Source organism: Rattus norvegicus, chromosome 7, assembly GCF_036323735.1.
Source record: "Rattus norvegicus strain BN/NHsdMcwi chromosome 7, GRCr8, whole genome shotgun sequence".
NCBI classification, from domain to species: domain Eukaryota; kingdom Metazoa; phylum Chordata; class Mammalia; order Rodentia; family Muridae; genus Rattus; species Rattus norvegicus.
Genome location: NC_086025.1, coordinates 71,726,266 through 71,750,987, shown reverse-complemented (window position 1 = coordinate 71,750,987; position 24,722 = coordinate 71,726,266). Strand labels below are relative to the sequence as shown.

General features: G+C 42.9%; 1 protein-coding gene across 3 annotated transcripts in view; it reads right to left on the bottom strand.

Moving 5' to 3' along the window:
• Atp6v1c1 (ATPase H+ transporting V1 subunit C1) overlaps positions 1-24,722 on the bottom strand; it is a 37,866-nt gene that overhangs the window by 6,204 nt on the left and 6,940 nt on the right. Inside the window, exons 2-8 of one of the 3 annotated variants that reach the window (NM_001011992.1) lie at positions 16,096-16,259; positions 15,209-15,276; positions 12,845-12,930; positions 11,558-11,652; positions 10,566-10,657; positions 8,835-8,933; positions 6,938-7,006 (exon numbers count right to left, since the gene is read on the bottom strand). In NM_001011992.1, the coding sequence (NP_001011992.1) occupies positions 6,938-7,006; positions 8,835-8,933; positions 10,566-10,657; positions 11,558-11,652; positions 12,845-12,930; positions 15,209-15,276; positions 16,096-16,227 (641 nt within the window). In that variant the 5' untranslated portion in view covers positions 16,228-16,259. Of the gene's footprint in view, positions 1-6,937; positions 7,007-8,728; positions 8,934-10,565; positions 10,658-11,557; positions 11,653-12,844; positions 12,931-15,208; positions 15,277-16,095; positions 16,260-24,722 lie in introns of those variants that run through there. The other 2 variants (XR_010052959.1, XM_006241602.5) reach the window with 2 other exon arrangements.

The following is a 24,722-nucleotide window of genomic DNA, read 5'->3' as shown; positions in this document are numbered from 1 at the left end:
CATGTTCTCATGGTTAATTTGTGGTTTTGTAAGAGAAAAACACACTCTGAAGCATGAGCGATACACACACAATCTCCACTGTCATGCGTATAAGCTGGCTCGAACAGGTGCACAACCACAAAGCATTTCCACACTCAAGGTAGCAAGTACCTCCCGTCTCAAATCACCTCGTGTCACTTGCTTTCATAGTGTTTCTTTTTATGTTTACTATTATTTGGGGAGAGGCTGCACATACACACGTACTTGCATGTGCCTGAGACGGCTGCTGGATGCAATGAAGCTGTTGTTAGACAGTTGTGAGCCACTGGAAGTGGGTGCTGGGAACAGAACTTGGGTCCTCTCTGAACCACTGAACCATCTCTCCAGCCCATAGTATTTATTTATAATGTGGAAATTCCAAAGCCAGAAGTAAGACTGATGAAAATGACAGGGTACTGAGGAATTTAAGTGTTTTCTTTAAAAAAATAAAATAAAATTAGACAAAGTATTTTAAATTTCATTTTTCCCAGAAACCTAATGAACTCCTCATTTGTCCAGTAATTCCAGGGGCTAACTATAAAGCTCACCTGAAGGCTGCCTTTAAGAACTAAATCTGCCAGCCACTTGAAGCCACCACCACAGCACAGGATAGGGAGACACCTCAAGGGCCTCCCCCCCACCCCCCCACCCCCGTCATCAGTGAAATGCAGAGGAACTCAACTGCTCTTGCTCCTTTTCTAATCCGCCCTATGAAATGGTCACCTGGTTCTTGTTCCTAGTGCCTTTCAAACTCAGGTGACCTGACAGTGAGCCATAAAAAGGGTTTTAATGAGGGTTGTGAGGGCTGGAGAGATGGCTCAGCAGTTAAGAGTAGAAGTTGGGTTCCCAGTTTCATAACTACAGTTTCAGGGGAGCCAATGCCTTCTTTAACACCCCTGGGCACCAGGCATGCACATGCACACAGACACACACACAGACAAACAGACAGACAGAGACAGAAACAGAGGCAAAACACTCATAAAATAATCTTTCAAAATGAAGAACACTGGTTGAAAACAAACAAGCCTTGATGTGTCGGATCACACCCACAATCCCAACACTGGGAGCAGACAAGAAGATCCCTCCCTAGGAGTTCACACTCAGCACCGTCTAGGGAAGATGGTGCTACTCGGCACCTGGGAGGCAGAGCTGGGGTCCTGAGTCCCAAGCCAGACCTGGCTACATGACTGTTTCAAAACAAAATGAATGAGAGGCCTGGGTGTGTGCGTACCAGCAGGGAGGGGATGGGCATTGACAGGCATTGAGAGGACCGCACTGAGACAGAAACAGAGGCAGGGTTTGAAGCACAAGGAATCAAAGGGCAGCAGCATGGAGGCCAAACAACAGCAACCTCAGGGCCCAGGCCAGACACAGCAGGAGGCTAAGCTGAGGGGCTCCAACAGGCAAGAGGTGGGGGTGGTTTAAAGCAGAATAAACCATGTAAAGTCAATCTGACTATTATTATTTACAAAACAGAAACATCACCTGGTTAAAAAACAAACAACACAAATACCCACAAAACACCACCAAAAAAAAGAGCTCTTTTGTTTTGAAAGAAAGTGGCTGACCATTGTGCTTTGGCCTGCATCACTTGGCAGATGCTGTTGCTACTTTAGACTTCAAGGAAAATGAATAAGTCTAATATTGTTCCCAGGAACACTATGCAGGGAGCCCAATGAGATTCGTAAGTGAGTTCAAAGCCAAATGACAGGGCAGGATACAGGAGGAAATTCAAGAGCCCGGAAACTCCAAGAGAAGGCTAGAGTTATGAAGGGCAGTGTATTAGTCACTGTTTTATTGCTGTGGCCAACACAACCCTTATAAAAGAAAGCATCTAACGAGGGATGGCTTACAGGTTCAGAGGATTAGTCCACAATCATATTGGGAACTACTGGTACTGAAGAAGCAGTGGAGAGCCTACATCCTGATCCACAGACAGAAAGAAAGGCTGGTCCTGGAATGTCACCCCCAAAACACACTTCCTCAACAACGTCACACCTACTCCAACAAGGCCACACACCTAATCTTTCTCTAATAGTGCCAGTCTCTGGTGACTAACCATTCAAATCTATGAGCCTGTGGGGGACATTTTTATTCAAACCTCCAGAGATTGTCCCTGAGAGGGGCTGCATGTCTGGAATCTACATCAAAGGCTCTGCAATCCAGGTCCAGAGCCGACACACTCCATTAAAGGTAATTTGTACCATGGTCTGAACACTGAAGAGAGAATGGCTGAAGAGAGGACTGCAGCCCAAGCTAGCAGGAGGCAGCACAGGAAATCAACAGTGTGCAAACAAACAAAGGGTTCACCTGGAGCAGATTCACCGTAAGCCAAAGAATGAAGCTGGCCCGGTAGAGAGTTAGACCACAGACCCCAGAGGTACAGACTTTTCAGACACTGTGAAAAAACCTGCACAGACTAAGTAAAGGTGTTAAACCATGAGTCTACAAGAGAGGTGAGGCAGCCAGCAGGTTTCAAATATGGTGAAACCAACCATCTTCTTCAGTGATGTCTGAAACCATGGGAAAGGAACAAAATAAAAACCACAGGATGGAAAACAGGTTAAAAACAAAAGCTATCCTTTAATCCCAGCACTTGGAAGGCAGAGGCAATCAGATCTCTATCAAGTTCTAGGCTAGCCAAAGAGATATAGTGAAAAACCTGTCTCAAACAAAAAGGAAAAAAATGATGCTCGTTTTTAAAGTGTGTGTGTGTGTGTGTGTGTGTGTGTGTGTGTGTGTGTGTGTGTGTGTCTATGTGTGTCAGTGTCTGTACACAAGGTGCTTTCCTGGGGGTCAAAGGACAACTCTTTCTACCATGTAGGTCCTGGGATCAAACTTTCAGGTCATGGGAAAGTGAAAAGTACTTTTACCCACAGAGCCATGCTGACAGTCCAAATAGTATCTCTTCATGAGTAATTACAGACCTGAACTCTCTCCAAATAGTGTTAGCCAGAACCATGGCTGCCAGGAAGCTCAGCTTAACCCTTGGGCATAACAACTACTAGGTTCAAATAGATGAACAACGGTTAGGTCTTCATACAGACCTCACAAGCCTAGAGGGACCTGGAAGTCAGCCCACTGCTCATGTGCACTGGAAGCCTCAGGACATTTTCAGTGACCCCTGTGGGAAGCAGAGCTTACTAGAGCCTCCAGGCTACAGAGCTCCTGATCCTTCACCTCTCTAAGGCTTGGGTCGGCCATGTTCTCCTTCCTGCTTTCTATAGCACACCTTTGCAAACATAATCCAGAACACAAGAGAACTCTGCACAATGGCTAGTACAGTTTGTTATGTTCACTTCTAGCACCAAGCAAACAAACAAACAAAAAGACGAAACCCTTGGACAGAACTCTAGTGACTCCCAAAAGAAAGGTAAAGGCTACCCAGTAAGCTGGCCCAATTGGACTTTTTTAAGTTTCTGGTGCAGGTAACTGAACCCAAGACCTCCCACAAGCCAGGCAAAAGCTCTACGTTCTAGATACACCCCTAGACTCCAATCAGACACTTTAAGAAGCAAGAGGAGGAGGGCACGATGGCACACACCTTTAATGCCAGCACTCAAGAAGCAAAGGTACCCCAAGTCTTTGAGTCTGAGGCTAGCCTAGTCTTCACAGAGTTTCCAACGAGCCAGGGTGACATAGTGAGACATTTCTCAAAGAAAATCCCAAACAAAAACATACACCAGGAGACAGAAAAGGAACACGAGGAGAGAGCCAAGTCTCCTGAGTCAATAAAGAGCAACCAGCACAAACCTCCTCCAGCCACAGTAATACACACATACAGACACCCTAGTATTCAGCTGGGTTCCAAATTATCTCATGTTTTAAAACAGAGTATCTTGCAAACTGCTAGGCTCTGTGTACTGAACAATGGAGTTGAGAAGATCAGTAAGGTACCACAGGTCAAAGCACTTTCTGTCAACCCTGACAGCCTGGAACAGACATGGAAGGAAAGGCAGACTAACCTCCCACCACCGAGCTGCCCTCTGGCCTCCAGACATGAACCATGTCATGTGTGTGCCTGCACACACACTAAAAAATAAAAACCCTGTTGTCCTGCTGTGTAGAATGAAGGGTAGAGTGGTGGTACACCTATAACCCGGCACTCAGAGGGCAAGGCCATCCCAAAGTGTACAGCACAACCCTGTCTCAAGAAAAAAAAAAAAAAAAAAAAGCCCACATTCAGGTTTGAGGGTGGCAATCTTATTTTAAAAATTAGTATACACAGTACTGTTTCATTATGGCACTTTCTAAGAATGGTATTTTCAAGTTTTTTCTTTTATTTCAAAATTCTTAGTGTGTCAGAGGCTCAACAGTAAGTAGTGAGCAACATTGCCCACAGGAGGAAAAGGAGCAGAGATCCTCCAGCCTCTGCTTAAGTACATGGGTCCCCAAGGATCCTCTGACAGAACTGCTGGAATTGCCACAGTTGCTGTGGATGAGACTCTGAGTTATTTCCTATTAATCTCTATGTTTTAAAACTTAAAAACAACAAAGAAATTTAGTAAAACCTTTCTAGGCCTTCGGGACATTGCTCTGAAGGGGCAAAGGCCATTCAATAAAATCTTGCACAAAGGCAAAACAAAAGATATTTAAAACATCAACCAAATATGTCAAGCTTAGCCTGGGCTACATGAGATCCTATCTCAATAAATATAAAAAGGGAGAGGGGGTATGGAGGGGGGGAGGGGAGGAGAAAGGGAAGGTGGGAGGGCAGGCAGATGACCAAGTGATACCATCTATTTTTTTAATATTTATTTTTGAATACTGGTCTTTACCTGCATATATGTCTATGCACCACATGTGAGTCTGGTGTCATTGGAGGTCAGAAGAGAGACAGATTCCCAGTAACTTAAGTTACAGGTGATTGTGAGGTACAATGTGGATGCTGGAACCAAACCTGGATCCCCGCAAAAATAGCTAATGCTCTTAACTGCTTAGCTATCTCTAACCCCATTACTATCCAGATTGTTTGTTTGTATGTATGTATGCATGTATGTATGCTTCATGTGCATTGGTGTTTTGCTTGGATGAATGTTTGTGAGACAAGAGTCAGAGCCTCTACAACTGGAATTACAGGCGTAATGGGCTGCCATGTGGGCACTGGGAATTGAACACAGGACCAAGAGCAGCCAATGTTCTTGACCACTGAGCCAGCTCTCTAGCCCTACTATCTAACTGACTTAATTTGAGTAAAGGCTTGAAACAGTGACTACCTCGAGGTAATTAAGATGTTAGTTAACTGAGATGAGGCTCGAAGTAGGCTACTTACCTGGCATGTGCCAAGTTCTGCATTTGACCCCCAACACCACACACTAAGGAAAATGTTAGCTACAAGCCAAAGATCTTCACCGAGCCACAGAGCTCTTTCCTGAACAAAGGTGTCAGAGCCTGCCCTGAAGGTCTAGCTGGCGGGCGCGAATCATATGCTCTTCCCAAGGCAGCCTGGCTCACTCTGTTCTCCATGGACACTTTGTCAAATGTACTTTACACTGTGAGGTGGGGCTGGGGATCCTAAAGGCCATTAGGACAAGTATTAGCAAATGACCTAACTCTGAAACAGTGTAAAGCCCTTTCAAAATCAGAGCTTACTACCTATCTATACAGTACCCCACCCAACACGGAAGCCTGCCTTCTGCATTCTACCACTAGAGGACACTGGGGCTTCACCTTCCTCCTGCATACCTGCTTCTGCAATACTGTGTCAGTCTCTGAGCTCAAACGCTGTAGAGAAGTTACTACTGGTCAGGATCAACAGCCCGGATGAGACTGTATGTCAAGATACAACCACTGTCTTCAGTTTGCCATGTGAAGAGTTGGCTTTAATAAAGGGCATTATTTCAAATACAGGGGAAAATCACGAGCTCAGGTTTGTAGCTTATTTCTCAAAAGACCGATACTTGTCAAATGTCAATGGTATTATCTTGTGTTTTATATAACTAACTTTGTAATTTCTTTGACATTTGAGATAGAACAACGGGACCGAGAAGTTCAAAGACATGCCCAGGTCACACAGAAGAACCATCAATAGGGTCCCTGACTTTCCATTATACTAAACTAACTCCTGCATGACACAATGAACTGCAAAAGGAAGTACTTCTGGACTGATCTTACTAAGTTCACTTCCTCACTGTCTTTGATACCTTCTTTAACAAGTACATCTCATGCAGAAATAACAGATCATAGACTGATGATATAGGTCACAAGCTACAAGACCATTGTCAGCCCTGCCTTGCCAATAGGCACTGAAAACCATGTGCTATAGGCTACTTAAACATGGCCTCCTAGCCTATGAAGAAATTGGCTAGCTAAACTGCATCACAGCACTGCTGTCACTAACAGACAATGACATTAAACTCATAACTCAGAAATGCTTACTAAAAAGGCAAGCATTCTGTTGCTTTTTAAATATACAGATCTCGCCTCATCATCTACTCAAATAAAACCTGAAGGCTCACACAATGTTCCAGAGCTGCCTGATGTGACTCCTTTGCTACATAAACGAAGACTTAGTTCCTAGAGGAAGCTAGTTCTGATGGAAGCTTCAAGGAGGCAGCAAGACCTAGCAGAAGCCCCATGGCTAGGTCTGGTCCTGGTCCCAAGCCCCATGGCTGGCTCTGGCCCTGGCCCTGGCCCTGCCATCATCTTCCCGGTAAGTGTGGCTCTGGGCAAACAACCTCATCTCACTGTCCTCACATTTCTCCATCTATGAAAATGAGGGGTCAAAACAGCTATAGCTATGCCAAGTCCTTCTAGATCTGAAATGATAACTAAAGTTGACAACTTATGAAGTAAAAACAATGGCTATAAATGACAGATTTACTGCAAAGAAAACACAGACCATGAAGAGATTTCCTAACCCCATAAGCTGTTGGAAGACATCTGGGAAACAAAGCACTGTTGCAAGATGGCTACTTACTTGCTCGACCTTGGTACTACCATTTCTGCAAGTGTTTCATACTGCTTAATCCAGTCATTGTGGTTCAACCTGCAGAAAAGGCACAATAAACATTAGGAAGAGAAGACAGGACCCCCTTCTGCCGTGTCCAGGAAAAGAACATGTGGGACAAATGGGAAATGTGGCTCCAATAAAGTACACCATGTGTGTAGCAAAACATCCACTCCCCTACTGAGAGCATGCCTCACAAACACAGAAAAAGGAATGAAGCAGGAAGTCTGGACTGCTTCCCTCACAGCCAGCGACTCTTGCAACAGAGGCACAGCCTGATTTGTGATGGCGGCAAAGCACAGTACAGATTCTACTATTTTTAAACTGCATGGCTGGAAAACATAATTTATACCTCATTTAACAAATAGAAGAGGCCATGGGAAATTACTACCATTTGGTAGCCATTACCAAAAGCTGATTAGACCCTATTTACAGAAAGCTAAGCGTCCCCAGGAAGCGGCTAGGACACAGTAACAATAAAGGATGCTGCCTCAGAACATTGTGCAACAGCTTTCTGGGAAGGTCATGGCTTGGGGGGTGTGGAGACAACTTATGTGTGACTTACAGTAAAGGCTGGTAGACACAGGTAATTCATTATGTAAAGTGATCCACAGGGGGGTCTTGTTTAATTTTAAGATACAAAAAGCTGAAAATTTCAACACAATTTTTAAATAAAGCTAAGTAAGAAAAATATGGGCAAAGGTTATTTTCCTGTAAAATATAAAAGCAAAGATACACAGGATTTTTAAATAAATATCATGTTCTAATGTTCCAGGAGGCAACTGTGTAAGGAAAGCATGAAGCAAAGCTTCTCACTCCGGGCACAGTGACGTATGCACTTGTGCCTGTGACCTTAGTGCCTGGGAGTAAAGGCAGGAGCAGGACAAGTCCCAAGCCAGCCGGACCACAGGGCAACTTCAAGGACAGCCCTAAAAAACAGAAAAATCCAAAAGCCTAGATTCTCCAGAAGGAGAAATGCTCCAGTCAAGTAACATTAGGGAAATTGAGTCCCCTAACATTCCTCCTCCAGGAGCCAGTGTTTTCCTTTTACTCCCAATTCCCTAACCAGACAAAATACAGAACAAAGAAGACAGGCTTTATGCAGTGATACTTTGAAAAAGCAATATAGTCTGTTTCAGATTAGATCCTCAGAGATATCAGCAGCATAGGACCCGAGGCTACTAAAAGTGTCTCTCACATGCAGGCTTTTTTGCCCTTGTTTTGAGACAGGGTTTTACTATGTATCTGGCTGGCCTAGGATCTCTTGTGCAGCCTCTGCTGGCCTCAGCTCAGAGGCCTGTCTGCCTCTGCCTGCGCAGTGCCGGGATTAAAGCCGTGTGCCACCACTGTGCAAGTCACTCACTCAGTTCTACTCCTCCCAGACTCTCCAAAACTACCTATGAGCAAATATTCATACAGAAGGTCTAAATAAAAAGGAGATTTAAAGGGTTATTAAATCCAAAGGTAAGCAAACTATGTGCATTTGAGTTAGTAAGCAAAATTTTATTTTCATTTTATTTTATTTAATCTGTTTACAGATTCTGTGACTGCTTCAGCTCTAACAGCCAAGTAGCATGGCAGAGGAGAGCAGCTTTGAGAGCAGCAAAGCCAGAAAGACTGTCCAGCCCTGTGTGAAGAGCAGCAGAGACTGTCCCAGCCCTTTACAGTGGAAAAAACATTCTTCTTCACTTTATTGGGGTTTTTTGTTATTCTTTTTGAGATAGGATTTTTCTGTGTAGCCCTGACTGTCCTGGCACTCACTCTGTAAATCAGGCTGGCCTTGAACTCACAGACATCCACCTGTCTCTGCCTCCCCAGTGCTGGCATTAAAGGTGAGTGTCACTATGGACTCTTGTAACAGACATACTTGGGAACTACCACCAATAATGTGACAAGATACTCCGAATCAAGAACAAAGTCATCTTTCTTCACAATTTCCGCCAGGCTTCGAGTTAGTAAACTTCCCCTGAAGAAGGAGAAAAAGAAAATCACTGGTGGATACATGTGCATGTGTTTCTGTGCCACAAGGAAAGAAGGGCAGGCTGATCTCGTTATAAACCCACCTCAGAGGGTGCAGCTCTTAGGGGCTAGAGAGCTGGCTCAGTGTAAAAGCCTAGCAAATGACCCTGACTCAATTCCCAGTAGCCACAAGGTAGCTCAGATAGAAGGGATCTGACACCTTCTTCTGACCGCCAAGGGCCCTAGGCATGCACTTGGTCCACATACATACACCAATACACAGTAAATAAAAGCTTTTAATTTATTTAAAAAAATGTACTTAAGAAGTCAATACTTAGCCAGATGTATCCTACCCACTGCAACCCAAGAGGTGTCAATGCCTGTCAAAATTTGCCACTAATGTCCAACTCTATGCTTATTTTAATTACTGTAACTCAGTTTTTCTCTTAATTACATATCCCAGCTGACAAAGTATGAGTCATCAAGATACCAGAGTCTATTTCATTGTAATTATGAAATTATGTCATCTAAGCACAACCTCTGCTTTTTTTTCTCTTTCCCTGGATATCATGTGATGCCAGACAATTTTGGTTAATTTACTCAATAATCAACTTTCCAATCCGTCTTTGTTGATCTTCTGATAGTGAAACACCTTATCTTGTGTGTACCACAGACCATCTCCACCCAGCTTTTTCCTTGGATGGTGATACAACTTGGAATAGCTGTGTGCTTAAACTATACTTGGTGGCTAGAAAGGTGCTCAGTGCTGAAGAGCTGAGCTCAGAGACCAGCATCCATGTAACAAGCTGTGCACACCTATATCCCAAGAGCTGTGAGAAGTGGGCACAGGATGGCACCATGAAGGAATCCGAAGACTCCTCTGTTCTCCACATGTACACACAGACTCATGTGCTGTTCTCTCAAATACACCACAGGCATGCACGCACACACAAAGAAACTACCAACAACAAAACAGCCCAAATTACAGTTGTAGTAACACTAAAAGACCAACCAAATAAGATTCCAAGTCAATGCTGTAAAAAATCTAAACCTAGGAACGGAGAAAGTAGAAAATAATCACTATAGCACAGATTATTACATAAAAATTCTTTTCAGCAGCAGGTGATGGCTATTTAATAAATAAATAGATAAAATAATTAACTTTACACAAATTCAGTAAAATTCCAAATGCATTAAGGGATTAAACCAGAGTTCAGGTGAATCAGTCACACTGATTCATTTTGATTGCTCAAATTCTGTAAAATTAATGAACTTTCTCCATGAAATGCTTTAAAAATAAAAAAAAGTATTTTCCATGTGTGTACACTTAAGTTGATGTATGGCATATACACAGGAGCCTGCAAAGGTTAGAAGAAGAAATCAGATCCCTAGAAATGAAGTTACAGACATGTATTGGCTACCATGTGAGTGCTGGAAACAGACTCAGTTCCCCCCAAGAGCAGCCAACACTCTTAACTGCTGCGCCATCTCTCCAGCACCCCACAAATCATCCTGATTTGTGCACAAACTACAACTTTCTAAACCTTAATAGTGTCCCACACAACATGTGCTAGATGCACACGCGCATGCACACACACCCCCACACACATTTAGCATCCATAGAGACTCGAGGGCTTACGCATTCTTTCGCTCCAAATTCTGAAGATTCCCTTTCAGGTTATTGTATGCAGACGCCCGAGACTTTAGGTCATTATCAATCTGAGTCACTCCCTTCAAAAGAGAAGAAAGATGGCAAGTCATTCCTAAGTTTGCCTCTACTAATACAATTTAGATATTTTCTGGCATAAAAATATGTGATTTCATTAAAAGTACAACTTTAAAAGGACATTTAAAAAACAACCAACTTCACTGCCTTTAATTCCACTCGGGAGGCAGAGGCAGGTGGATCTCTACAAGTTCGAGGCCAGCCTGGTCAGCAGAGTGAGCTCTAGGTCAGCAAAAGCTACACAGAGAAACACCACCTCAAAAAATAAACAAAACAAGACAAAACAAAAGCCAAACTTCATTATTAACAAATTTCCTTATGAATCTTTTATACTATATTACTCCATGTAGTTAATTTACTTGCTATTGCCACATTACTTTGTAAATCAAGCAAACAGACCCCAGCCCAGTAGGTTGAAGACTACTAATCAAAAGGTTTCAAGGCCAGACATGGTGGCACACATCTTTAATCCCAGCACTCAGGTGACAGAGGTAGGAGAATCTCTGAGTTCAAGGATAGCCAAGACTACTAGAGAGACTGTGTCTCAAAAGACAAAACCAAAGAGGCTGGAGTGATGGCTCAAAGGTTAAGAGCACTGGCTGCTCCCCTAGGGGACTCTGATTTAATTCCCAGCCCCCAAATAGCAGCTTAACTCCTTTGCCTTTAACTCCTGTTTAATGGGTTCTGACACCCTCACACAGACATATATACAGGCAAAATACCAATGCACATAAAACAGAAATAAACATTGAAAAAATTTTTTAAAGAATCTAAAAAATATTTCATAGCTGTCTCTATATGTATATATGTATACACTCATATAGGACACACATACATACACATACATAATTTAAATGAATCTTCTATAAATCAGTGTGCTCCACCTGCCTCACTTCTTGTCTTACCTTGGCAATTATTTCAGAGATATTTTTCAGAGACTGCTTGATTGGATATTTGGCCATATCCCACTGGAACCTTGTTATGTAAGTGACCAAGTCAACTGAAATAAGACAATAAATTAATTGCTGAAGAGAAGTAGCAGCATTTTCTTGTGGGGTTTGTCTGTTTGTTTAAAATTTTCAAGACAAAGTTTCTCTGGATAGCCTCTGACTGTCCCGGAACTCACTCTATAAACAAGGCTGGCCTTGAACTTAGAGATCCATCTGTGTCTAACTCCTGAATGTTGAGATTAAAGGCATGTACTACTATTCCCGGCAGTTTGCTTGCTTCTTAACATAGGCATCTGAAAAGTCCTGATTAAATAAATGTGAATGAGATTAGAAGAACACTGAATTTAAGATTTATTTTATTTTTTCATCACATACATGAGGCGGAGTGCAGATATGCAAATATGAATGCAGGTGCCTGGAGGCTAGAAAAAGATCCCCTGAAGCTGGAATTATTACAGGTGGTTATGAACTACCCAAAGTGTCTGTCAGGACTCAAACTCAGGTCCTCTGCAAGAGCAGTATGCACTCTTAACCACTGAGCCATCTATCCAGCCCCAGAAAACTAGATTGTTTAAAAAAGTGATATTGTTGGATGTGGTGGTTAATAGCACCTTTAACCTCAGGTAAAAGTAAGAGAACCTTCTGAATTCAAGTCTAGCTTAGTCTACTTCGTGAGTTCTAGGCCAGCCAGGAAATCTGAGACTGCGTCAACAACAAATTAATTAATTAGTTGATTGACTGATTGATTAAAATCAATGAGATAAAATCTTTATAAAGCCATCATCACTGAGCAGGCACAATATAAATATTAACTTATAGCTGCAGGTAGATATATATGTATATGTATGTATATAAATTATGGGTACTAAGAAAGCACACTCTAATTTAATGGAAAAGAGGCATTACCCTGTAATAAAATCAATCACTTCCTGGGTACTATTAAGTAGAAAACAGGAGGCATCTAACTGCAATAAAGCTGAGATGTCCAGCTTTAAGTCAACAAGTAGTTCCCACGGAGCTAAAGAAACAGCACTTCTTCAGGAGGCCTCATACTGGTAGCACTTTACACTGCATATGTACTATCTAAGAGTAACATGGAATTATGTTCCAGGGGGCAGACGCAACCAGTAGCATCCTCACAGCTGTTAGCACAACCTCCCCATCTACGAGTTCTATCCTTCTAATACGTTCTAAGCACTCACGTTACATATGATAACTAGGAATCATAGATAATGAGCTCACCTCCACTGGCCAGCAAGTTCTCCTGAACTTTATCTTTGCTGTCCTCCAGCACATCAGCCATGTACTGAGCCACTTTCTTGACCACCCTGGGAAATTAAAAAGAAAATCATCATATTTAGAGAAAAAAAAAATCCATGTTATATAAGCTATCACACTAGGACATACTATACAATGAATCCTTATATAAAACATAAAGAATAAAGTGGATCCAGGTATGGTTATATGCAAAAAGCAACTGCACAACTATAGGGTTTTATAGAGATGACATGTAAAGTGTTTCTAGTCTAGATAGAGAGTCATGAAAACTGAGCATGGCGGCACAAGCCTGTAATCCTAGTACATTCACAGTGGAGGCAAAGGATCAACTTCAAGACCACACTCTGCTACATGTGGAATTACAACCCTCAACCTAACTTGTTACTTTTTTCTCCTTGCTTTTTCACTCTAGTGGGCAAGCCCCTGACCTCATTTGAGACTTTCCCCTAACTGGGTTCTATAACACAGAGTTTTATTACACAGCACAGGCTTAAACAGGCAATCCTCATGCTTCAGCCCTCAAGAACCAGGACAAAGAAAACAGATACGAAGCATGGCGCATCTTCACTCACTCTAACCTACACACAACCATGGCCCACAGTCACTCACCTCTTACCTACACACAACCACGGCCTATAGTCACTCACCTCTAACCTACACACAACCATGGCCCAGTCACTCATCTCTAATCTACACACAACCATGGCCCACATTTGCTCACCTCTAACCTACACACAACCATGGCCCACAGTCACTCACCCCTAACCTACACACAACCACGGCCTACAGTCACTCACTCTAACCTACACACAACCATGGCCGACAGTCACTCACCTCTAACCTACACACAACCACGGCCTACAGTCACTCACTCTAACCTACACACAACCATGGCCGACAGTCACTCACCTCTAACCTACACACAACCATGGCCTACAGTCACTCACTCTAACCTACACACAACCACGGCCTACAGTCACTCACTCTAACCTACACACAACCATGGCCCACAGTCACTCACCCCTAACCTACACATGACTGTTGCCTACAACAGGCCTTCTTTTCTTGCCTTCAATATTATGGAAAACCATACAATATCAGGACTATTTACTTTCTTACTCCGTGCGCTCATGTTAAAATAATTTCTCAAACTGAGCATGGTAGTGGACAAGTGTAATCCCAGCACTCACTCCAAAGGCTCAGGTAATAGGATCATGATGAACTGTCTACCAAAAAAAAAAAAAAAAAAAAAAAAAAAAACATACTTCCAGAGAACCGGAGTTCAGTTTCCAACACCTAAGTCAGGTGGCTCACAACCAAGTGGAACTCCAGTTCCTGGGAACCTAAAGCCCTTTCTGGTCTCCACTGGCATGTGCACTCACACTGCACATACACACACTGACAACACATAGATACATAAATAAAAATAAGTCTTTCAAATAAATAAATAGAGAAGTCCTACATCATTAGCTAATGTGAATGAAAATGAGAATGTAGCCAGTCATGCTGGGCCTTTAGTCTCAGCCCCTGGGCAGCAAAGGCACTAAAACTTATCTTTAATAAGTTTTAGGCCAGACTGCTCTACAGAGTCCTAGGCCAGCTAGGGCTACAAAGTATGCCTCTGTCTCCAGAACAAAACAATCAAAACAACAACCAAACAATGAGACAATGCTGTGTACCCACCAGGAGGGTTACAATAAAATCAGTTAACAATGCACATATGAACTGGCACACCACTGTCAAAACAACTCTTCAGAAAGAACCAAGAAACCCAATGATTCCACTCCCAGGCACACACACATTCAAGAAAAACAAACAGAAACACAGCTCACAAACAGTACATAAGCCAAAAGAGAATAAACTAAATGCCCTACAGGGGATGGGTTAATACGGCATGATGCATAGAGGATAACTGGTAGCAACTGGTACTGAGCTGGGCATGGGGGTCGCATGTCTGCAATCCCAGTCAGTGTTGGGGACCAGGTAAGAACAACCCAAAGGCTTCCTGGACAGTGGCCCGACTCAATCTGCAAGCCCTGGAGTTCCAATGAGAGACCTTGTATCAAGGTAAAAACAAACAATAAAACCCAAGGTAGATGGCTCCTGACATTCATGTGCACCTGCACACACATGTGCATGAAATGCTTGGATACAGGTGTACATGTGCACACATACATAGACACATAAAACATTGATATACAGAGAAAAAGTCATTTCCTAAAATCAACTAGTGTAGCGTATATATGGACTAGAACAGCATCTGAGAGATAACCTAGTACTGACAACAGCGTCAGTACCTGTTCAACCCCACACATGCAGATACATTACCCTTCTACAAATGCATCCAGTTTAGCCAGTTCATCCGACAAGCCAACCAAGACATCCAACGTGCCAACCTAGAAGAGAAACTCAGCTTAGGACTCAGCTTTCGCACGTCCGTCCTTGTGATTGAAGAGGGATCGTTTGTTTAGTTCTGACACTGTGTGACCCAGATGAACCTTGGGCTCCCATTCCACCGGTGTCTCCTCAGTGCTCGGATTATAACCTACACCACCCACCCATCTCCACAACGCTTTATGGTTACTTAAAAAAAAAAAAAAAAACCTACATGATGTGTCTATCTGAAGGGTCTACAAATCTTTTATTCTCCACTTATTTAACAAAGTATAGCACAAAAAGTTTATTGAACATTTAAATCATGTGTTAATTCCCTGAGTCAGAAAGCACCATTTAGAACATGAAAATTTGGCACTTGATGAACAGGTTTGTGCTTCAACAAGCCCAGGACAATGGGTCTGTGGATGTCCGTCACTGCTAGACTGATTACTGGTCTCTAATAAATGTTAAATACATTAACTGGATTAAATAATGTCTCAGTAGGTACTGATTACAGAATATAAACTTAACAACAGACATGTTACTGTGATATTTAAAAATATATACTAAGATTTTTTTCTCTTCTCAAAATCCCACTTTGTGATGCAATAGCTAGGTTTCCTTATAACTTATGAAAACAGAACTCACAAGATGTGACTTTAGTGGTTTCCTTGTGACATTCAAAGACTCTGATCCACTCTACATTAAGTCAATAGTTAGAGAGGAGTGACTTTTTTTCTCAAGGAACTAAAACCTGATTCTGCCAAAATAGAGAGAGCCCTCACCAGGCTCCTCTGATGAACTCATAGTCTGCACAGTGGAATCACCTGTCAGCTCACCTTTAAGTCAGGAATGTTGAACTTGGAAGAGACAGCAAGGTTATTGTTCTTGGTGGTCGCTGCATGTAGTTTCTCCCATGTTTGCTGACAGGTTTTCTCCCCAGGAGCAGATATCAGCCAGAACTCAGTCATGTTTGTTACCTCTTTGGCAACCCAGGGAGAAGCTGCAATGTTAAAACAGAGCAGGAACACTTAATGTCGTACGGTACAACTTACAAGTAGGCTCTAAAACGCTCCCAGAAGCCCCAGTGTCAAAAGGCTTGCTCCCTAGGCAGAGGGACTACTGAGAGACTATATAATAGGTGTGGGGTGAGACCTTGTGAAAAGTTAGGTCACTTGGAAAATGCACTTGAAGGGGACATTGGGACCCTGTCCCCTCTCTCCTTCCTCTCTGTCTTTAGGGTCTCATTATTCTGCCCAAGGTGGCCTCAAACTTTTGGGTTCAAGCTATCATCCCACTCTGGCTCCCTAAATGGCTGCAATTACAGGAACATGATGTCACCAAGCTTGGCTTCTCTTTTTTGCTCTCACAGCATGAAGGAAACAAGACTTCTCAGCTACAAAAGCAGGCTCCATGCACTGTGACACCAGCAGCCCCCACAGCTGTTGGCCTCTTCACTGCTGTCTTGGCTATTGGGCCTAGGCTATTTTCCCATCTGGTTTCCTCTGCCTAAATTACTCAACAGAGCTCTTACCCCAGATACTAGTCAGGAGGCTATCCAGACTGTGCACTCATCTGCTTATCAGAGAATCTACTTGCATCTTTAAGCCTCTGGTTGTTTTGTTTGTTTACCAGTATGGAGATTAAACTCAGGACCTCCAGCTTGACAGCTAAGTACTCTACGACCGAATCCTTTCCCACCTTTCCCAGTCCGACTGAGACAGGGAAAGGCCACTAAACTAAGTTGGCCTTATACTCTCCTATAACCCAGTCAGGCCTTGTACTTTTAATCCTCCTGTTTGAGCATCCCAAGTAGTTATGATTACAGGCCTGTACACTAGACCAATCTGAACCACCTTTAATAATACCACAGCTTTTGGGGAAATGGATGTTTTATTACATGTTTATACCAGCAGATCTGGTGAAGTGTATTTGTGGGTGTATTTTCTACTTGCTGCCTCTCCAAATGGCAGGTAAGGAAACCAATTGTTCTAACTCTTCCTGACAGCAGTATCACATCTGTTAGCCTCTCTCTAACAGTGTGAGCCAGCAGATGTCTGTTTCACCATTCTAAATACCTTTCTTGGCCCACGCATGTCCAAAAGACTCCCAGAAACAGGAAAGAAGACCCTATTTTCTCATCTATAAATACCTGCCTCTATACTCCACTGAGTTTTTATCAGCATAAAAGGAAATAATGTCACAAATCATCCTACACACAGTGGAACAGTGTCAGGGAAAGTCATAGAAAGCTCTCTAAGTCTTCCTTTTAACTGGAGCCCTTTTGGGAGAGGAGAAGAAAGGACAAAGTGGCCTTTGAGTTTGGCACTGTGCTGTGCCCACGTCTGCAAACTCTCATGCTCCATTCTCACAATAAGCCTCTGAAATAAATACTCACAGTTTAGTCATTTACCTGAGGAACAACTCGAAACCGGGATCAAGTCTAACACTGGACACCAAAAGGCCACATTCTATAAAGTCCTGTGCTAGAGAAGAATGCTGGTGGATGGGTGGGTGGGTGTGTGTGTGTGTGTGTGTGTGTGTGTGTGTGTGTGTGTGTGTGTGTGTTGCGTGCGCACACATGCAGTTAAGAATTCTGGTCACGGGCTGGAGAGATGGCTCAGCGGTTAAGAGCACCCGACTGCTCTTCCAGAGGTCATGAGTTCAATTCCCAGCAACCACATGGTGGCTCACAACCATCTGTAAAGAGATCTGATGCCCTCTTCTGGTGTATCCGAAGACAGCTACAGTGTACTTATATATAATAAATAAATAAATCTTAAAAAAAAAAAAAAAAAAGAATTCTGGTCACACACTGTGGTTAGGACAAAACGGCAACCAACAGATTGGGAAAAGATCTTTACCAATCCTACAACAGATAGAGGCCTTATATCCAAAATATACAAAGAACTCAAGAAGTTAGACCGCAGGGAAACAAATAACCCTATTAAAAAATGGGGTTCAGAGCTAAACAAAGAATTCACAGGTGAGGAATGCCGAATGGCTGAGAAACACCTAAAGAAATGTTCAACATCTTTAGTCATAAGGGAAATGCAAATCAAAACAACCCTGAGATTTCACCTCACACCAGTGAGAATGGCTAAGATCAAAAACTCAGGTGACAGCAGATGCTGGCGAGGATGTGGAGAAAGAGGAACACTCCTCCATTGTTGGTGGGATTGCAGACTGGTAAAACCATTCTGGAAATCAGTCTGGAGGTTCCTCAGAAAATTGGACATTGAACTGCCTGAGGATCCAGCTATACCTCTCTTGGGCATATACCCAAAAGATGCCTCAACATATAAAAGAGACACGTGCTCCACTATGTTCATCGCAGCCTTATTTATAATAGCCAGAAAATGGAAAGAACCCAGATGCCCTTCAACAGAGGAATGGATACAGAAAATGTGGTACATCTACACAATGGAATATTACTCAGCTATCAAAAACAACGACTTTATGAAATTCGTAGGCAAATGGTTGGAACTGGAAAATATCATCCTGAGTGAGCTAACCCAATCACAGAAAGACATACATGGTATGCACTCATTGATAAGTGGCTATTAGCCCAAATGCTTGAATTACCCTAGATCCCTAGAACAAACGAAACTCAAGACGGATGATCAAAATGTGAATGCTTCACTCCTTCTTTAAATGAGGAAAAAGAATACCCTTGGCTGGGAAGGGAGAGGCAAAGATTAAAACAGAGACTGAAGGAACGCCCATTCAGAGCCTGCCCCACAGGTGGCCCATACATATACAGCCACCCAATTGGACAAGATGGATGAAGCAAAGAAGTGCAGACCGACAGGAGCCGGATGTAGATCTCTCCTGAGAGACACAGCCAGAATACAGCAAATACAGAGGCGAATGCCAGCAGCAAACCACTGAACTGAGAATAGGTCCCCCGTTGAAGGAATCAGAGAAAGAACTGGAAGAGCTTGAAGGGGCTCGAGACCCCAAAAGTACAACAATGTCAAGCAACCAGAGCTTCCAGGGACTAAGCCACTACCTAAAGACTATACATGGACTGACCCTGGACTCTGACCCCATAGGTAGCAATGAATATCCTAGTAAGAGCACCAGTGGAAGGGGAAGCCCTGGGTCCTGCTAAGACTGAACCCCCAGTGAACTAGACTATGGGGGGAGGGCGGCAATGGGGGGAGGGTTGGGAGGGGGACACCCATAAGGAAGGGGAGGGGGGAGGGGGATGTTTGCCCGGAAACCGGGAAAGGGAATAACACTCGAAATGTATATAAGAAATACTCAAGTTAATAAAAAAATAAAATAAAATAAAATAAAATAAAATAAAAAGAATTCTGGTCACACACATACACACACACACACACACACACACACATCAGTGCCCTCAGATATCAGAATAGGACTTTGGATGCCTTGAATTAGACAGAGTTATGAATGGCTGTGTGAACTCATGTTGGTGCTGGGAAGTGGATCCAAGAGTTCCCTGTAAGAATGGCCACTGTTCTAGCCCTGAGTTCCAGCTTTAAGTCCCATCTTTTCCATTTTTCCATTTACTTGCTCATTATGATACTTTCCATTACATCACTGATCATATTTCTAGCTCATCGTGCTACATTATTGATTACTGCATTGTATCTTCCTTCTGGGATGATGGAGGGCAGAACAGCTGGCTCAGTAGGTAAAGGAGCATAACACCAACTTCATGACCAAGCTCCATCCTTTAGGACCTATATGGTGGAAGGAGGGATGTTTCCTACAAGTTGGTCTCTGGCTTCCACACAGGCATGCACATACTAGTGTGTGCATGCACAGGTTATGCGATCTTTTTTAAAGTGTTTGAGATAAGGTCTTACTATATAGCCCTGGTTGGCCTGGAGTTTGTAATGTAACTAAACTAACCTCAAACTCAGCCCAGCTTGCCTCTGCTTCCTAACTGTGGAAACTGAAGGCTTGTGCACCAAGCCCAGCCCTTTTTTTTTTTTTTTTTTAAAATAAAGACAATGCTGTGCTTTGTTCTAAATCCCTCAGGTCTGGATTCGAGAAAAGACAGAGTGGAAAAAGGAAGGGGAGGGAAGAAAGGGGAAGCTATTGTGCTGGCAACTGTTCAGGTACAGCTAGTTACTCATTCTCTGCTCAATCTCCCATCCAGAGCCCTACAAAGGCTGCTGTGTTTCTCTGTGGACTTAGTTTGTCAATTTTAACTGGATAACCACCGACTACAGTGCAATGCCTCTTTGAGGGGTAGAGCTGGAGGGGTTGCACAGCTCACTTTGTCTTCCTCTGGGCTCCTGCACTCCCTGCTACCAACTGTCTAGAATCAGTTTCTCCACCTAGCTTGAGCAGGTTTGTAGGTGTTTATGGTGGGAAAGTGAGTCCACTTCAACCAAAAGCTGAAGTCTCTAGTTTTGCTATACAGGTTAGTCACGACCTTTGGTATTGTTATCTAATTGATATTTATTTCTGTGTGGAGATTCAGCCACATCTTCCAGTCTCCCTCCTTTCTCAGTCTTGTGTTTTACAATGTATTTAAAATAAGAAGAGGATAAATGACAATGAACACCAAGACCTTCACAAGTACCAGCAGAGAAAAATGAAGTAATACACAACAATGAACATGAATTGCTTTGGTAATAGGAGAAGTGCTTGTTTTATTACAAATATTCATACATTGCTGTCTTGATTGGCAAAATAAAATTCATTCAAAGGAGCTAACAAAGCTATAACAACTTGTCATCATTGATCAGAACATCTAAAGCCAGGTGTGGTGGTAGTGCACGTTTGTAATCCCAAAAGTTCAAGGCCAACCTGGACTACACTACTGGTTAGCTTTTGTCAAACTGGCACAGGCTAGAGCAATCTAGAGGCGCATTTTCTTAATTAATGGTGAAGTGCCTCTATGGGGCTGACAGTCCTGGGTTGTCCTTAGAAAGCAACATGAGCAGGCCTGGAGTACAAGCCTGTAAGTGGCATTCCTCCATGGCCTTTACCTTTAGTTCCTGTTTCCGGGTTCCTGCCCCATCTTCCTTCTGAGGACTGTGACCTATGAAGTGAAATAAACCCTTTTTCCTCCCTGAGTTGGTTTTGGTCAGATTTTGTAATACCAACAGACACCTAACCGAGACAGCTACATAGTAAAACTGGTTTCAAACTCTATTATCTAACATAGTAATACTTTAGATTGGGTCTAAACAACACTGTTGTTATTTTACGAAAAGGCCATTCAGCCAAGTGTTATAATCACTGCCCAGACAACTGGGAATAAATGTGTGGGCCTCTCTGCCTGGCTCCGCTTTATCTTTTGGTTTTTTTTGTTTTTGTTTTTTTGTTTTTTAATTTTGTTTTCTTGTGCTACTGGAGATCACACCTAGGGGTCAGACATGTGCTCTCGCCTCAAGCTACACTCCTAGCCCACCAGCTGTCTTCACTTTTAAACTTTTAATGCCCCTATCACAGCAGCTGAAAAAGTTGAAAAGTTCAGACTAAGAAACAGCATCACAACAAAGAACAGAGCCTGACCAAGTGCCCAGCAGTAAAGCACTGACCACCACACCTAACTACCTCACCTTGATACCCAGAACCCATGTAAAGATGGAAGGAGAGAAAATCAGACTCCACAAAGTTGTCCTCTAGCCTCTACAAATGCCCTTCAGCAATCAGACACCCACACAGAGATAAAGGAAGAGAGAGGTGGAGGTAGGGAGTGGGGTTGGGGGACTACCACCCCCAGAGATAATACAACAGAGAAAGGCAAGGATACATTAAGCGACTGCTAAAATAGCTATATATGAAGTACAAGATCAAGGTTGCCCAATAGCAATTTCATCTCACTGTGAATTAAAGCCAGAGAAAACTCTAATGCCAGCTTCAGGAAGCACAATGTGATGGCCAGAGCACTGTATGGACAACATAAAGACTTAGAAGCTAATCTCAGTTCTGCTTACCACTGCATCTAAAAAAGAGGAGGAAACAAGGAGAAGGGCAGCAGCTACTGAGTCCTAGCTCCCTGTAGAAGGAGAGAATCAACTTCTGCCAGTTGTCTCTTGCAAGTGCCTCCACATGCACACCATGTGGTATGTGTGCATCCAAACACATCACAAACACAATAATAAACACTAAGGTAAATAATTTAGAAAGTATTTTACAATCAAATGATTTAAAAACCGTCCTACAGACAAAGCAGATTATCAGTAGGTGTCAGAACAACTGGATCAAAAGAAGGTATTCCCAAGATGACACAGTGAGTTTAATGTTGTAAGAGGTAGAAATACTATGTAATGGAAGACAGCTAGGCACGATGGCACACACCTTTAATCCCAGCACTTGGGAGGCAGATTCAGGTGGATCACTGAGTTCGAGACCAACTTGGTCTACAAAGTAAGTTCCAGGACAGTCAGGACTACACAAAAAAAAAAGTCTCCAAAAGAAAAGGGGTTGGGAGGAGTGGTAGCATGAGCCTTTAATCGAAGGACTTGGAGGCAGAGGCAAGTGGACCTCAAAGTTGGTCTGGTCTACAAATTGAGTTTCAGGCCAGCCAGGACTACACAAAGAGACCCTGTCTCAAAAAACAAACAAACAAACAAACAAACAAAAATAGTTGGGTAAATGCAGAGCATTTTAAAAAAAGGACCAAGCACCTTGTGTTATAACAGCTTACTTTTACTCTGCTGAGTTTAGAACGATTTATGTGTGTACATGTCTGAATCTACTTTTTGCATGTTTTTGAGTGTAACTAGTACATTGATTAAGCAAATAGAAATGAATATATGGTATAGAACACAATAAAATCTAGGTAAATTTTCACTTTGCTCAAGAAAAAACAATTTGCTGGGCATGGTGGCACATGCTTTTAATCCCAGTGAAATACTGTCTTCAAAAAAGAGGGGAGGGGTGCTCTTGGAGAGATGGCTCAGCAGTCAAGAGCACCGGCTGCTCTTCAGAAGACCTGGGTTCAGTTCCCAGCATCCACATGGCAGCTCATACCTGTCTGTAACTCCAGTCCCAGGGCTTCTCACACCTTCACACAGATATGCATGCAGGCAAACACTTCAGCCAGGTGTGATGGTACATGCCTATAATCTGAGCACTAGGGAAACGGAGGCAGGAGAATCTAGAATTCAGGCTAGCCTGGGCAACACAGTAAGTTCTTGTCTTGAGTGAGTGTGGGGGTGGAAGTGGGGGGATAGTGAATTCGTCGAGGACAGAATACAAACCATTTTGAATGTCATATGTACAAGCAACAGATGGCTTTGTGCCCACACTGTTTCCTCTCCAGGTAACTGAAGGCTGAGTAACTCATTACACAGATGCACCAAGTTCTAGTTCCCACTTGGAATGAAATTTGAATCTGCTCTCAGTCCTTGGCTGCATTTTTCCTGCCTTATCCTCACAAACTTCCAGGATCCTCCTTTTCCACCTTAACCTCAAATCTGCCCTTAGTTCTCTTTCCTATTTTGCCTCTTGGTTCAATTCACTTTGCACAAATTCTCTGTGCTTATAAAAACCACCCAAGCCATTTTCTCAACTAAGTCCATCTATCCACCAAATCAACATATGCCCAACTACATATTTCTCAATCCATGTCCACTGAACCCAAGTAAACAATATAATTGTATTAAGTCAGATACATATTTTATGTCTAGTCTCTTATCTAACTAGTAATTGTTTTCAATTTAGGATCTTATTCCTCTCAAATCCCTGGAACTATGGTTGTCTTTGGGAAGCAAAACAAATGAAATGTAGTCCCTGTCATCAAGGAACTTCCAATGATGGCCACAGGTCTCTGAGAGCACTGTGGGCAGGTATAAGGAAGTAAAGAGAGGTAGGAGGGAGGCCCATTCAGAGACCAGGACAGGAAAATAACCTCAGCACAATGCATTAGTAGCACAAGGCAAAGCCCAAATACAAGGAGGGAAAGCATGGTCCAACCCTCCAGGTTGTTTAATCACTACGTCTCTTACCTAGGGTAATTTGAAGGCTAGAATTATTCTCCCACCACACTCATTTAAATGTAAAGCAAAAACAACAGTGTAGTAACTTATATAGCAGCACAAAAGGTAGGGCACTAGGCCTGGGGAGATCAGATCAGCCCAAGAGGGCAACCACACAAAACAGGATTACCCCAACCCTGCACTGATTTAATGCTATCCAGAAACTGCAGTCCAGCTGTGGTGGCATATGCCTGTATCTCTAGCACTTGGAAAACTGATGCAGCAAGTTTGAGGCTATCCTAAATGACAATGGTGACTTCCAGGTCAGCCTGAACTTTTACACAATAAGACCTTGTCTCAAAAGGAAGGACAGAACAAAGGCAAGAAGGAAGGCTGCCTGGCTGGCAGTACACTATTTTTTTTTTATTATTTTTATTTATTTATTTTTTGAAATGCACTCAACCCTAACAGTAGGTTCAATTCCATATGAATTAAGGCTGGAAAATGACTGCCTTTTTGGGCCTTCAACTTACAGCCAGCCTTCCACATCCAAG